Below are 13,590 nucleotides of genomic sequence, written 5' to 3' on the forward strand. Positions count from 1 at the left end.
AAAAAAAAAAAAAAAAAAAAAAAAAGTTAAAGGAAAGAATGGAGGCAAAAGAATATACTGGGAAGATGCAGAGCAATCCACAGAACTAAGATACTCTGAAGATTCAAGTCTATTGAAACACAGCGACCAATTTCCACAGAGGTACAGGCTAGAAGGAGTAGACAGCTTCCACAAGACTCCAAGTGAGGTCCAACTCAAAACGCCTAGGGCCAGCCAAGAGGCTAAGTGGGTAAAAGCATTTGCCACCGAACCTGGCAACCTAAAATCAATCCCAGGAACCTATGATGAAAACAGAACAGACTCCTGCAAATTGTCTTCCCTGTGCTCATTACTACCCAGTGGTGTGCACTAGATCTGGAGTACACAATGCACTTGTACTGCAATATTTTCAACATATGATGTGCAAACAGACAAAAATACACACTACCCCCATATAAATAAAGTTTTTCAATTAAAAAAAAATATATAATTTCCAGGAACAGAACTTGATTGGTCTAATTTATGTTAGCCAGAAAAAAGGTTAGGCACTTTAAGAAGAGACAAAAGCACTCAGATTGAAAACTCCCACCAAGAAAGCTGGTTATGGGGTAAACACCTGCAACCTCAGCATGAGAGGTGCCTGCAAGAGGATCACAAATCCAAGCTCAGCCAAAGCTACCTAGGACCCCCCTCTCAGAACGCAAAACAAAACAGAAAACCTACCAAGACAGCCCATGACAGGAAAGTAGCTTCCAAAGGCCAAATCAAAGCATTGCTACCAAAGATAAAAATGTAATACCACTGTTTCAACTCTCTGCAAATGCTAGGCCTTGAAATCTCTCCTTCCAGAGCTGTTTCAAGTACAGCCTTCCTATAACTTACTCCATCCCCTTAGACATGTCAAGCATTGCCTTTGTCTATACTCTAGCAGCAAACTGCAGACAGGTACTAGAGAACTTAGCACACAGCACTGAATTACTAAGTCTAGGGAAGACTCTCCCCTAAACCTCTACATCTGTATGGTTTTGTTGTAATTAATTTTAATCTGATATGTAAGACTGTAAACCTTATATAAGACAAGGGAATCACACCCACGTCCTGAGGCCAGTGTTCCTCACCATTGGCCATCTCTCCATTCTCTCATATTTATAAATTTTATGACAAAACTCTGCCTGGAACACAGGAAAATATTAAATGCTATTAAGTCTGTTTTCTAATCACTAGGATCTGGGAACCAAATAAAAAAGGGAAAGAAAGCTACAACAGAAAAACATGCTGACGGATCAGGAAGAATAGCAGATTCTGCCCCACAAAAAGGATGAACAAAAACTCCACAAGTATAACAATAAAACACTAAGTTTTAACTTATCTAAGAAACTAAAGGCATTACCTATAAAAAGGATATGCATAATGGATATTAAGAACCAATAAAACAAAATTGTATCATAAGAGGACAGAGGACAGTTTAAGACATTTTAGAACATGGCACTCTAAAGAAGAGAAAAATTGGTAGATAAGTAATTCTATAACCAGAAAGCCCGACAGTTCAGTCACTCCCTTTCTTCCCTTATCTACGACAGTTTTGCAGAAGTCAGTCACTATTACAGCCTGTTACAGTACACTAAAACCTGTTCAGCATCAGTTTCTCTGACCAAAACTCCCTCGGTCAGGGGGGAAAATATTTTCATTTTCTTAAATCATTCTTTCAGAATAATTAATTCTATATCATAACTGACATAGTAGGGTCCATAGAAAGAACAGCTACATCTATCTGCCTTACTACTACTGTTCCCTTCCCTTCATGATAGAAGAGCAGACCTGGAAGGAATGCTACAGTCAAACTTTGTACTAGTGAAATAAAGTCAGCTGGGCAGTGATGGCACATGCCTTTAATCCCAGTACTTGCAGAGGCAGGCAAATTTCTGAGTTCGAGGCCAGCCTGGTCTACAGAGTGAGTTCCAGGATAGCCAGGGCTATACAGAGAAATCCTGTCTCCAAAAACCAAAAAATTAAAATAAAATAAAGTCAATGTAGGAATGCTGCAAGTTACACAAGACAATACCATTGACTCTGAAGCCAGGCTTTCTAGAAATATACTCTGTAACTCCTTTACTTGATAGCAAAAGTTCATGTTACTTTTTTCTCCTTCAAGTGTTCCAGTATGTCATAGTAACTCAGTAAAATAACTAAAATTCATTTCAGCAAATATAGTAACTTTCATATCTATGACCCTGAAATCAAATAATATCATTATCAGCACATATTCTAAAATTTAAAGCATCGATTAAAATTTTTGACTAAAAAAAATGCTCAACTGTGAATGCTGGTAAACACATGTATCAGTAAATAGGGGCAGGAGGCTAGAAGTTCAAGATCAGGCTTAGCTATATAGGGAATTTGAAGGCTTATGTGATTTATGTAAGTCTTGTCACAAGCAAACTGAATCTGACCAACTCCCTGTAATGTTTACCTTCCAGTTTACAGAAAAGCCTGTGGATGGTGCAGAATGTAAGGAACAAATTGAACTACACCATGAGGAAAGACAACCCTGTGTCGGGACCTTCTATTAGACTCAGCCATATGACACTGCTGATTCTTGGTTGTTCTAAACCACAAAAAAAAATGGTAATTTCCCATGGTGCAATGTAATGTAAAAACACTGACCTGATTTTTTTTTTCCCACAACAAATGAATGGTATTTTAAATGGTGGGAAATACAAGGATGCACACATCTGTAATACTAGCACGGTCAGGAGGCAGGAGCATCACTGAAAGTTCTAGGCCAGCTTGGGCTGTACAGCAAAGCTTTGTCTCAAAAACAAAACAAACAAACAAACAACAAACAACAACAGTAAGGCTGAGGATGTAGCTCAGTTAGTAGAGTGCTTGCCCTGCACGCTGGAAGCCCTGAGTGTGATCCCCAGCACTGGACAGTGGTACATGCGGGAGTATTGAGAGTTCAAGGTCATCCTTGGCTAGACAAGTTCAAAGCCAATCTAGGTAGATACACGAGGACCCTAACTAAAACAAACAAACAAACAAAAGGCCTAAATAAATAAAATGGTGGGCAGACAACAGCCAAAATAACCCAAGTATTCACTGACAGAATGAATAGAGCAGTGGTTCTCAACCTTCCTAATGATGCAACCCTTTAATACAGTTCCCTGTGTTGTTCGTTGCTACTTCATAACTGTAATTTTGCTACTGTATATCATAATATAAATATCTGTATTTTCTGATGGTCTTGGGCCACTCCGTTAAGATGTCATTGATCACCCACACCAAAAGGGTTGCAACCCAAAGGTTGAGAACCACTGGAATAGACAAAATGCAGTATATACCTACAACGGAATATTAGGGAAGGAAATTTGATACATGCTACAATAAGGATGAACCTTGAAAACATTGTGCAAAATGAATATAAGCCAGTATCCAAAGGCTTGTGTGATGAATCTTAATCTACTAAGCACTTACCTTAATCTCCTAACACTTCACCTGTCATGTTTAGGTTCTATTTTCAAAGTAAAAGGGAGTGACAGTATAGGAGTGATAGTCTCAGTTTAAAGTGTACTGTGCCTTTTCCTTTGTTGGCTATCTAAAGGCAAGATGGTCACTAGCAGCTCTAGAGTCATCTACCAGGGCCTGATAGGGAAATACAGGCTCAACATGTGTCAGCAGTAGCTGGTTCCATCAGTACACAAAGGACAAACGTTGTTCATTTGTACTAAGTGATCTTTCTTAAGGGATTACTCAAGACCAGTAAGAGATCATGCTAGTCTTTGTACATGACCACATGTGTATACACACACACACTCACATTCTTGCACTTTACATGGCTATTGAGACTGCTCAGTTGTTAAGAGCAACTGACGAGCACTTGCTGCTCTTGCAGAACAAGTTTTTATTCCAAGCACCCACATGGCAGGATACAACAGTCTGTATCTCTAGTTACAGGGGATCGAACACCCTCTTCTGGGTGCCTCAGACACCAGGCATGTACTTGGTACACAAACATACGTGCAAGAAAAACACTCACGTGGATAAAATTAATTAAATGTATATGTGTGTGCATGTGTATACACACATACAACACACTTTGGAAAATGACAGTCCCAGTAAGGATGTATTCAAAGATTGTTTTAGTGCTTGTCTTGTTTCAACCATATTGTGCAGTATACATTGGAGATTAGAGTTGGTGCCTCAAACAGTACAGTTGGGAGAACGGACAAAACACAATTCAATACATTATTACTACTACAATAACAAAGATTCCCTCAGGAGCAAAGAAAAGCCCCTTGCTCTACAGCATTTAAGAGGTAGGAATTAGCCAGCCAACAGGAGGCAGAAAATGATATTTCAGTCAGCAAGATAGCCCTGAGAATAGAAACAGAAAGAGGGGAGGGCAGGACTCCAGATTATGTATAAGCATATAAGATGTTCACTGTCATAGAGCTTAACTGGGGGGAAGGGGGGTGGTAATGAGGAGAAAAAAGCATCAGGCTTATCAAAAGATCCCAGTGAACTAAAGGAAGGGCACCACTGCAAGAAATTTGTATACTGCCAGATGACAGTTAGAATAAACAGGCGAGGCTAAAATCCAGACATCGCAGAGAGTGAAGCTACACTGACTGGCATCTGACTGAAGGTGAAGGTGAGGAAGGAATCCAAGAAACCTCTCAGGTTTCAAATGTAGTCACAGCTAGGGCAATGAGAACACAAAGGCTGAGCATGTGAAGCTGCTGAGGTGTCTGTGTGAGCCCTCCAGCAGGGGACTAAAACAGACCTCACGCCTGCTCTTGCCACCCCCTCCCCACCTCAGAGAAGTGATGGTTAAAGCTAAAAGAACTGCTGGTGTGAACAAAAGTTGGTCACAGAGGAAGACTCACAGGCAGAATCCTAACACATGTCTACACTCAGTGAATAGGCAGTGGAGCCAGCAAAGGCAAAACAAAGCCAAGAGTGAATGGGCCAGGAAAAGGGAGGGACACGCACTCCCAACCTCCAGAAAAGTATCAAGAAGGCTGGAGAAATAAACACCTTCAAGACATTGAATGTGGTTAAATGAAGTCAAAAGGGAGAACGGTGATTCCCAAAAATACTTAGAAAGGCTAAATGTCAACATGCTAATAAAAATAAACATGAACTATATGAATTCTATACTAATCTTTCTTCTAGTTCTCATTCAAGTATGAGTCTGTTCACCTTACAAAAGTACATTACAGCAAAACAGACTGGGCTTGGCTCAAAAGAAATTATCAGATTAAGAGCCTGGAAAGCTGGTTCCCTGGTTAAGAGCACTGTTTCTGCAAAAGGTAAGAGTTCAGTTTCCAGCACCCAAGTGAGATAGTTCACAACTACCTGTAACTCTTAACTCCAGGGTATCCAATGCCCTCTTATGGATTATGAGGGCACCTGCACACAAGCACACAAACACACACGCGCGCGCACACACACACACACACACACACACACACACGAGATCTTTTTTCAAATTTTTAAATCTTTTTTAAAAGCTTGTATTTTAAAAAGATCTTACAATATTTTCTTTCATCCCCAAATACATAGTTTTAAAAGTATATTTATTACCTAGTCCCTTTCCTCAAAAAGCATGTATGAAATTTTACCAATTACTAAATGACCAATGACACTGCAAAGGTCTCTACCCTACTAGGCACCTTGATAGAGGCCACACGTACTTTAAAACCATGTACATGTAGATTGTTAAAGAGCATAACACTATCCATTAGAGCACAGCAAGTGATACAGTACAGGACACAGGCAGTCGGCAAAGACCTTACGGGGCCTCCTGAAGGTTTGTTTCATTGGGATGACAGTGTGGGAAATCATAATCTTATTGATTATAGAGGCATATGAAGGAGTCTGAGTGAAGAGTTTACAAGAGTGAGCCCAACTCAAAGGACAGCCAGTGGTATGTATGTATATAAGAGAATTGTGTGTAGGAAATCATGGAGAACCATTTACCAATACAATAGAATGTCCAGAGGGAAAAAACAATCTTGGAAATGCTAATCAATTGCAAAAGAAAATGTGTTTTATCCTTGGTACTAAATCTAAAGGATAAATGTTCCAGAATTGGTAAACCAAGAATTCAAGTGTTTTTGTTTTGTTTTTTTTAAAAAATAAACCCTCTGCTAATAAGAATAAAACCTTTCGAGTGAAAAAAGGGCAAATATATTGTATAAAATGTATTATTAATGTTTTAAAGCACCAAAATGGGAATTCTATGGCACAGTAAACATTTCCTGGCTGCTTTCCTGGCTCACTAACCTTCGCTTACGCCTAGCCATGGCTTCCCTCAATGGAAGAGAGAAGAATGAGCAAGAGAGCTCTCTCTGGTTTAGAGTCATAGTGTTCTGACGTAAGTCCAGGCTCAGTCCCCTACTGTGCTGTGACTCAGGGGTACTGAAGAGTTGTAGGCCTCAGGTTTCCTCCTGAAAATGGGAATTGTAATAGTGCCTACTTTCATAGGATGGCTGTGGCCAAATAAATAATCCACAGAAGTACTTAACATCATACACACTCATTAAGTATGAAGGTTCTTATTTGCTATCCTATTGCTGTGAGGAAACATCATGACCAAAGCAATTTATAGAAGGAAGCTTTTAACTGGGGACTTGCTTACAGTTTCAGGGCTAGATCATGATCATCATGGCCCAGAGTGCAGAGGCAGAGAGGCAGGCTGGCCGACCACTATAAAGTAGCTGAGAGCTCACATCCAGTTCAAAAAGTGCAGGCAGAAAATGCAACTAGGCCTGGTGTAGGCTTTTAAACCTCAAAGCCCACCCCCAGTGACACAATTACAAACTTCCTCCAGCAAGACCTCACCTCCAAATCCTCCCACAGTGCCACCAACTGGGGGCAACCACTCGAATGTACAAGTCTATGGGGGTCATTCCCATTCACACTAACAGTTTCTTACTTAGTTGTTATTAATTATTGACAAACATGCCATATCCAGGCCATCCAAATAGCTCAGTGGGTAAAGAAAGGCACTTGCCACCAAGCCTGGCAACCTAAGTTTGACCCCCACCCAAGAAAGGAAATAATCAACTCCTGTAAGCTGTCCTCTGACTTCCATAAGTATACTGTGCCACATGCACAAAAAAAAAAAAAAAAAAAAAAATGGATGAATAAACAAAAAGTTAGCTAGGTACTGATAGCACACACTTTTCATCCCAGCAGATCTCTGTGAGAGAGGCTAGTCTGGGCTACAAACAGAGTGACTTCCAGGACAGCCAAGGCCACACCAAAAAACCCTGTCCCGAAAAAACAAACAAAAAGTCCTATTCTTGAGGTTTATGCACACCCATGTGCATAAGCAAGGCAAGGTTACCTTGGGTTCCAGCTTCCTGAATGTCTGTTCTAGAATCATTCACTAGGCAGAATATTTCTGTTTTACACACCCTTCTATATCTACAAAGGAAAAAAAAGCAACTTTCTTTTAGAAAAAGCTTCAGGATCAATGCCTTACATGAAAAATGTCTAGTACAGAAATACAAAAATCAATCCCATTTCTTCTTCACTTGTCTTTCTAGGTTGGCTATAAAAATCCGGTTCCCTTACCTGAGCTTCAATCACTATCAATGATAATTTAGCCCCTCCACTCCCACCTGTGCATGCAGGCTCACTTTATCATCTGTGAACTTTACACACAAAAATGAGGAAGGAAGGAGGATTAAGAGGACGAGCAAAAGAGATGAGAAGAGTCATTAGGTCAAGTTCTAACCATTATGTCCAGCCTTAATTTTTGGAAAAATCCCTTCTTACAGACAACACTTCTTGCAACACTATCCCACCAGGCCAACTCCATACATTCTGTCTTTACCCTTTTCCATGGCTTACTCAGAACACCATCCCACTCTTTGCTCTGAATACATTTCTTAGATATCCCTACTAAGCAAAACCTTCCAAGAGACACTTTGCCGCAGCATACATATTCTCAGACCAACAGAGGCCATCTAGAAGACTCAGATTCACCCTCTCACGTAATCATGCCTCTGTTGCACTTATGACTGTATTTCTGTCCATCTCAAGTTTGATACATACTTCCTATAAGATCCACTGCTTCATTCTGTACTCAAAGCCCTCATATGAAGTTGTTACTCTTAACAGAACATCTTAATGGTGTGTCTCTAGCTCGCGCTCGCTTGCGAGCTCGCTCTCTCTCTCTCTCTCTCTCTCTCTCTCTCTGCAACCCTCATTCTACTCACAGCCTTCAGGAGAATAATGCTGCCTTATTTTCCTTGTAGCAGTCACTTAGCAAATGAATGCTCATATGTGACCAGCACATTACAGAAATATGGCAATTCTGTATCAAAGTATTTTTTCTCTAGTAAAGGACAGTGCCACATTTAACTCATAAGGATTAAATGAGGCATCAAACTCTTGGTATAGCAAACCAATATATAGTTCTTTGTGTCTGTCACAAAGAACGACCATTTGAATGCCTATTTCACGTCCTAGTTGTACTGACTTGGAAATGAAATGCTGTCAACAAAATCAGACAGAATGGCTTGGCAACTCTACTGTCTTTTTCCTGTATTCACAAGTCACTTGTTACCTTCTACTAAGCCGCAACTATGTGCTGTGGATCTATTACATGCGGAAGTCCTTATAGGTATCAGTAAACAAACAGGACACAATACTCAAGTGAATCATGACAAAAACTTATACCAACCTTCAGAAAGGGAAGAATGTACAAGCAATACCAGTATCCACATAAACTATTCAAGTTTTTGCTTACAGTAATAAAAGCCTCAAGAAAAATTACTGGTGGGCCAGGGTGTGGTGGCCCATGCCTGTAATCCCAGCATTTGGGAGATCAAGGCAGGATTTATTCTCTGTGCTTAACCAGCCTGCCCTGCAGTAAGGCCCTGTCTCAAAAAGAAAACAAACAAAAGGCAAGAGAGATGAGACTACACACACACAACACACACACACACAGAAAAATTACTGGTAGAAGGAGATCAAAACTAAGTCTTATCAAAAAAAAAAAAAAGACTGATGGCTGTTCCATTTGCTAGGTTTCACTTTTGTTTGGAAGTAATTTTCAAAAAAAAAAACTTACATGTGATCAGGACAGAGATGGAAGACCTATAGTCTCACTCAAATGGGAATTCCACAGATATTCCCCCAGGTTTTTTCCAATTCATACTTAATTGTGTAGCTCTGAAAAATGGCCCAGCTTCCTCTGCTTCCTAGCCCAACCAAACCCTGTATTTACTAACTAGCCTCTTACCAAAAACTACTGGACTATACAAATCATATTACCTACTATTAGAATAGAGAAAAGGGGATGGGCTTAAAACTATTCCCCCCATCAAATCCAGAGGTTGGGTCCCAGTGAAGTTTGTGCTATTACACTTCATTGGTTTTAGTAGGAGCAGTGAGACCTCTAGCGCTACCTCAATAAGCAGAGTTTGCAAATAGTGGCTGCTAATGTCACCTTAATGAGACAATGGCAACATGCTGAGTAGCAGCAAACTGAGTGACCACAATGAATGTTTACAGTTTTGCAACCACTTGGAAAATCTACTAGCTTGGTGGCATGTGGTATATACAAGGACGCAGGAATCTTATGTATCCAATTTATTTCTGCAAAACAGGTGAAAGAAATTATTTTCCTATTATTCACACTTCCACTCCAAGACGAGCTTTAAAAAAAACAAAAAACAAAAAAAACCCAAGATCAGAGGTCTGCACAACCTCCTTCCCAAAGCTTCAACACAATAGATGGTAAACTATTGTCCACCTTTAGCTCGCTCTAAATGCCAGCAGTCACAGGAGTATGAGCTGCAACAGCTCGGGAAGACTGGTCCAAAGGACCGCACTGGAATATAAGAAAATGGTCTTGGCGCATCCTACCCTCCCCCATCCACCACCCTCAAACAAGTCAGTTACCCGGCTGGTCCCCACCCCCCTCTGAGGGCTGCCACCGCCCGCCTGGGCCCGGCTCGCACAAGGTAAGCGCGGGGACCGAGGCTCCATGTGCGGCAGCGCGGGAGGCTGCACCGGCTGCGGACACGAGCGGCGGCGCGGCCCGGCCCCGGCGGTGCGGGTGGCACGCGGGCCGGCAGCATCCCGGTCCGTCCTCCCGCGCGGCCCGCGGACCCCGCCTCGGCTCCACATCCCTTCCCCTCCGACGCCAGGCCGCGCCCGCGCAGCGGGGCCGAGCGCTCAGCGGTCCCAGGTGCCGCGCTAGTCGCTCAGAGGGCGGCTGCTGCCCGGGCCGCGGCGCCCCGAGGCGGCGGCCAACTCCGACTGACCGCCAGCCGGCGAGAGCCAGCGGCCGCGGCCCCCGCCCCTCCCCTCCCAGCCGCCCGGCCCGGCCGGCCCCGGAGCACACTCGCCTCCACATCGCGGCCCTTGTTCTTGAAGCTCTTGATGCGGTGGTTCTCCAAGCCGGGGTTCTCGGCCATGGCTGCGCGCGGCTCCGGAGGCGGCTTCTCCTGCGGCGGCGGCGGCGAGTCGAGCGGGAGGGGACGAAGGGGGAGGAGCGCGCGCTCCGTGACGCCTGGAGCGCGAGGTGGCCGCGGCGCGGGGGCGGCGCTGAGGAGAGGCGCGCGCCGGAGAAGGCCAGGGCGCTGGCCTGCCGGCTGTCGCGGTGACCCTGCCCTCACCCCTTCGTAGGGCCTCCCCACAGCCGCTAGTCATGTGCTAGAAATGGAGCCCGACCTAGCCGCTTTTACCGCCACCCCTGAAGCGGGGAGGAGGGCGGAAACTACAGTTCCCAGCATGCCAGGCGCGGGTCTGAGCCACGCCGAGAGAGGACGAGAAGCATGCCGGGAGGGCTGTGCGCGCGCTTTCGACTCCGCGCTCTCTGAGCGCGGGCTCGAAGCCCCACCTCTGGGCGGGGTAGTGGGCGGGGCAACTCTGGAGATGGCACCTTGCGGCCTATCGGGAGAGAGAGGCGGAGCTCCGGGGGCGCACCTTGCTCCCTACAGCTTGGAAAATTAGAAAAAGAACGGCCACGCGTGCTTTGCGCTTTTGGCTTCTTTAGGGTCTCCTCAAATAGCAGCCACCCTCAAACCCTGTTCTTTTGCTCTGCTTCGGTTTTATAAATAGCACGCTTGTTTCCACTCCACAAATACATGTGAGTGTGATGTGTGTGTTTATGCTTGCTTCTTGCACCTCTATTAAACTCAATGAGAACAGAGACATTGTTGGTCTCAAAAATCTGTCAGATCAAAACAGTACCTAGTAAATTCTCATTAAAAAAGAAAATGTGTTCTAGTACCCCCTGATTTCTCCCAGCATCCTTGTGCAGCCTTCACTTTGGCAGCCCTACCCTTCTATGACCCCATGCCTTAGTCCACCTTAACACACAATGTAGCCTTCAGGCAGTTAATCAGACCCTAGGGCTGCCATCCAGACTGCCATCTCCCTTTAGCTTCTCATTGGAACAATAACAGGTTTTGGTTGATTTGAGTTGGTTGATTGTTTTGTTTTTTGTTTTGTTTTTGTTTTTACAGCAGGTGAATTTTATTTGATTATTATCTGAGACTCTTACATTTCAGAATTGTCTTAATTAGGCTTTCTATTGCTCTAAAGAGGCCCCATGATCGTGGCAACTCTTATAAAGGAAAACATTTCACTGGAGCTGGTTTACAGTTCAGAGGTTCAGTCCATTATCATCATGGCAGGAAGCTTGGAGGTATGCAGGCAGACAGTGCTAGAGAAGGAGCTGAGAGTTCTACATCTTGGTCGGCAGGCAGCAGAAAGGGACTGTGTCCCACGAGGGACCTAGCTTGAGCAGAGGAGACCCAATGCCCACCCCATAGTGTCATATTTCCTCCTAATAGTGCCATTCCCTATGGGCCAAGCAATCAAACACATGAGGCTAGGGGGCTATTCCTATTCAAACCACCAGAAGAATCGTCTGCCAATATAAGCTTATGTGAAGTGATATGCTACATATGATCAAAATGAGCCAGGTCGGAGTTTGGTAGGAATATACCATAAAGAATTCAGTTAAGACAATCTTCAGAAGAAAAGGAACCTGAAAGTCAAGAGCTGGCAGCTGAAACACCAAGCTGTCACCCAAATGTGTTTTGTGAGTGGCTGGTTATGGTTGATTGATAAGTACAGAAAAGGACTTAGACCATGTTTGCCCTACTGGAGTATGGTCTACTGATGCCACAAGAGTTTTCTCAGGAAAAAAAAAAAACATCAACCTGTATTTTAGTCTCTGTATTTTATTTTATTTTTTGTTTGTTTTAACTATTTTAATTGTACTCCTTACCCACTTCCACCCCACCACACCACACCCCCTTTTCCTTTCTTTTTCTTTCATACTTAAAATAAAATTCGTCCGCATTTTTCACTGGACTTCAAGCCCTCAGTGATCCTGGTCTGACCACTCATTTGAAGGAGACAAAACAAAACAAAAAAGTAAATAAAAACCTCACCTGTCACTTGGCCTAAGGATAATGGCTCAGTGTTCAGTGGTGAAACTTTTTGTTTGCCACTCTTTTTTTTTTTTTTTTTTGAGACAGGGTTTCTGTGTAGCCCTGGCTGTCCCGGAACTCACTCTGTAGACCAGGCTGGCCTCGAACTCAGAAATCCACCTGCCTCTGCCTCCCGAGTGCTGGGACTAAAGGCGTGCGCCACCACGCCCGGCTTGTTTGCCACTCTTAATTGCCTTGATTGACTAAAAGAAAAATATTCGCTGTTGCTCCACTTCAATTATAATTTGGCAGGTATTCCTTTGTTGGCTCACCTGATCCTCTCTGCCACTTCTCTTAGCATAGCATCACACAACTAGGACCTTTCAGTGAGTGCTTCCTAAGTTCAAGACATCCCACTAATGCTAGAATTCCCAGGTAAACAGAACAGCGTGGATACTGCCTCCATCCCACTTCTCTCCCAGAAGAAACTAGTGATAAAGACGAGGAATGAGTCCAAAAGGGTGGCAGGCTTGAGAAGGAATCTCAGGGCCTATGCAAGATGACCTTTCTAACGTGCCTCCTCTGCAGGCTTCTAATGTGTGTGAGTCCCCAAGCAAGATAGCACACGAAAGTCATGTTGAAGTACTTAAAAGCTGTGGAACAAGCTAACAACCTCGAATAAAAATGCGACTCCAGAAACTGACCAGCGTACCTCCTTGTAATGGGTTTAAATTTAAGTTTCCTGACTTCTTAAAATTCTGTTTCAGAATGCCACTGTGGTAGACCTGGATGCTGGCCCAGTCAGCAGCCCGAGAACAATGTTCCCTGTGGGCATTTAATCTTCACTGTCAACTAGCCTGGACTTAGAACACCTAGAAAATGTGTAAGGCACACCTCTGAGTGTGTCTGTGAGGATCTGTACAGAGAAGGGAAGACACATCTTGAACTGAAGATGGCATCTCACTGTCTGGGAGTCCCAGGAGGGAAAGGGGCAGAAGTACGGCCGCCTAGCTCCTGCGTTTCCCAGTTTCTCTGCTTCCCGTGTGCTCTGCTTCTGTTTTATTTCATTAAGAACACATTTGTATAGCTATTTCTGCACTGATTGGATGATTGGATTATATGGATTTTTTAAAGAGAGGAAGAGGAAGAAGAGGGGGGAGCAAGAGAGAGGGGGGGAGAGGGAGAGGGAGAGGGAGAGGGAGAG

At 43.6% G+C, this 13,590-nt stretch overlaps 1 protein-coding gene across 2 annotated transcripts in view; it reads right to left on the reverse strand.

Annotated features, from left to right (window-relative positions):
* Positions 1 to 13,590, reverse strand: part of Kpna3 (karyopherin subunit alpha 3) — a 91,180-nt gene that overhangs the window by 65,434 nt on the left and 12,156 nt on the right. The window contains exon 1 of one of the 2 annotated variants that reach the window (XM_021181469.2): positions 10,350 to 10,569. The exons of the other annotated variant lie outside the window; for it this stretch is intronic. Within the exon in view, the coding sequence (XP_021037128.1) occupies positions 10,350 to 10,418 (69 nt within the window). The 5' untranslated portion in view covers positions 10,419 to 10,569. Of the gene's footprint in view, positions 1 to 10,349; positions 10,570 to 13,590 lie in introns of those variants that run through there. 2 annotated transcript variants of the gene reach the window in all.

This window comes from Mus caroli, chromosome 14 (genome assembly GCF_900094665.2).
Source record: "Mus caroli chromosome 14, CAROLI_EIJ_v1.1, whole genome shotgun sequence".
NCBI lineage: Eukaryota > Metazoa > Chordata > Mammalia > Rodentia > Muridae > Mus > Mus caroli.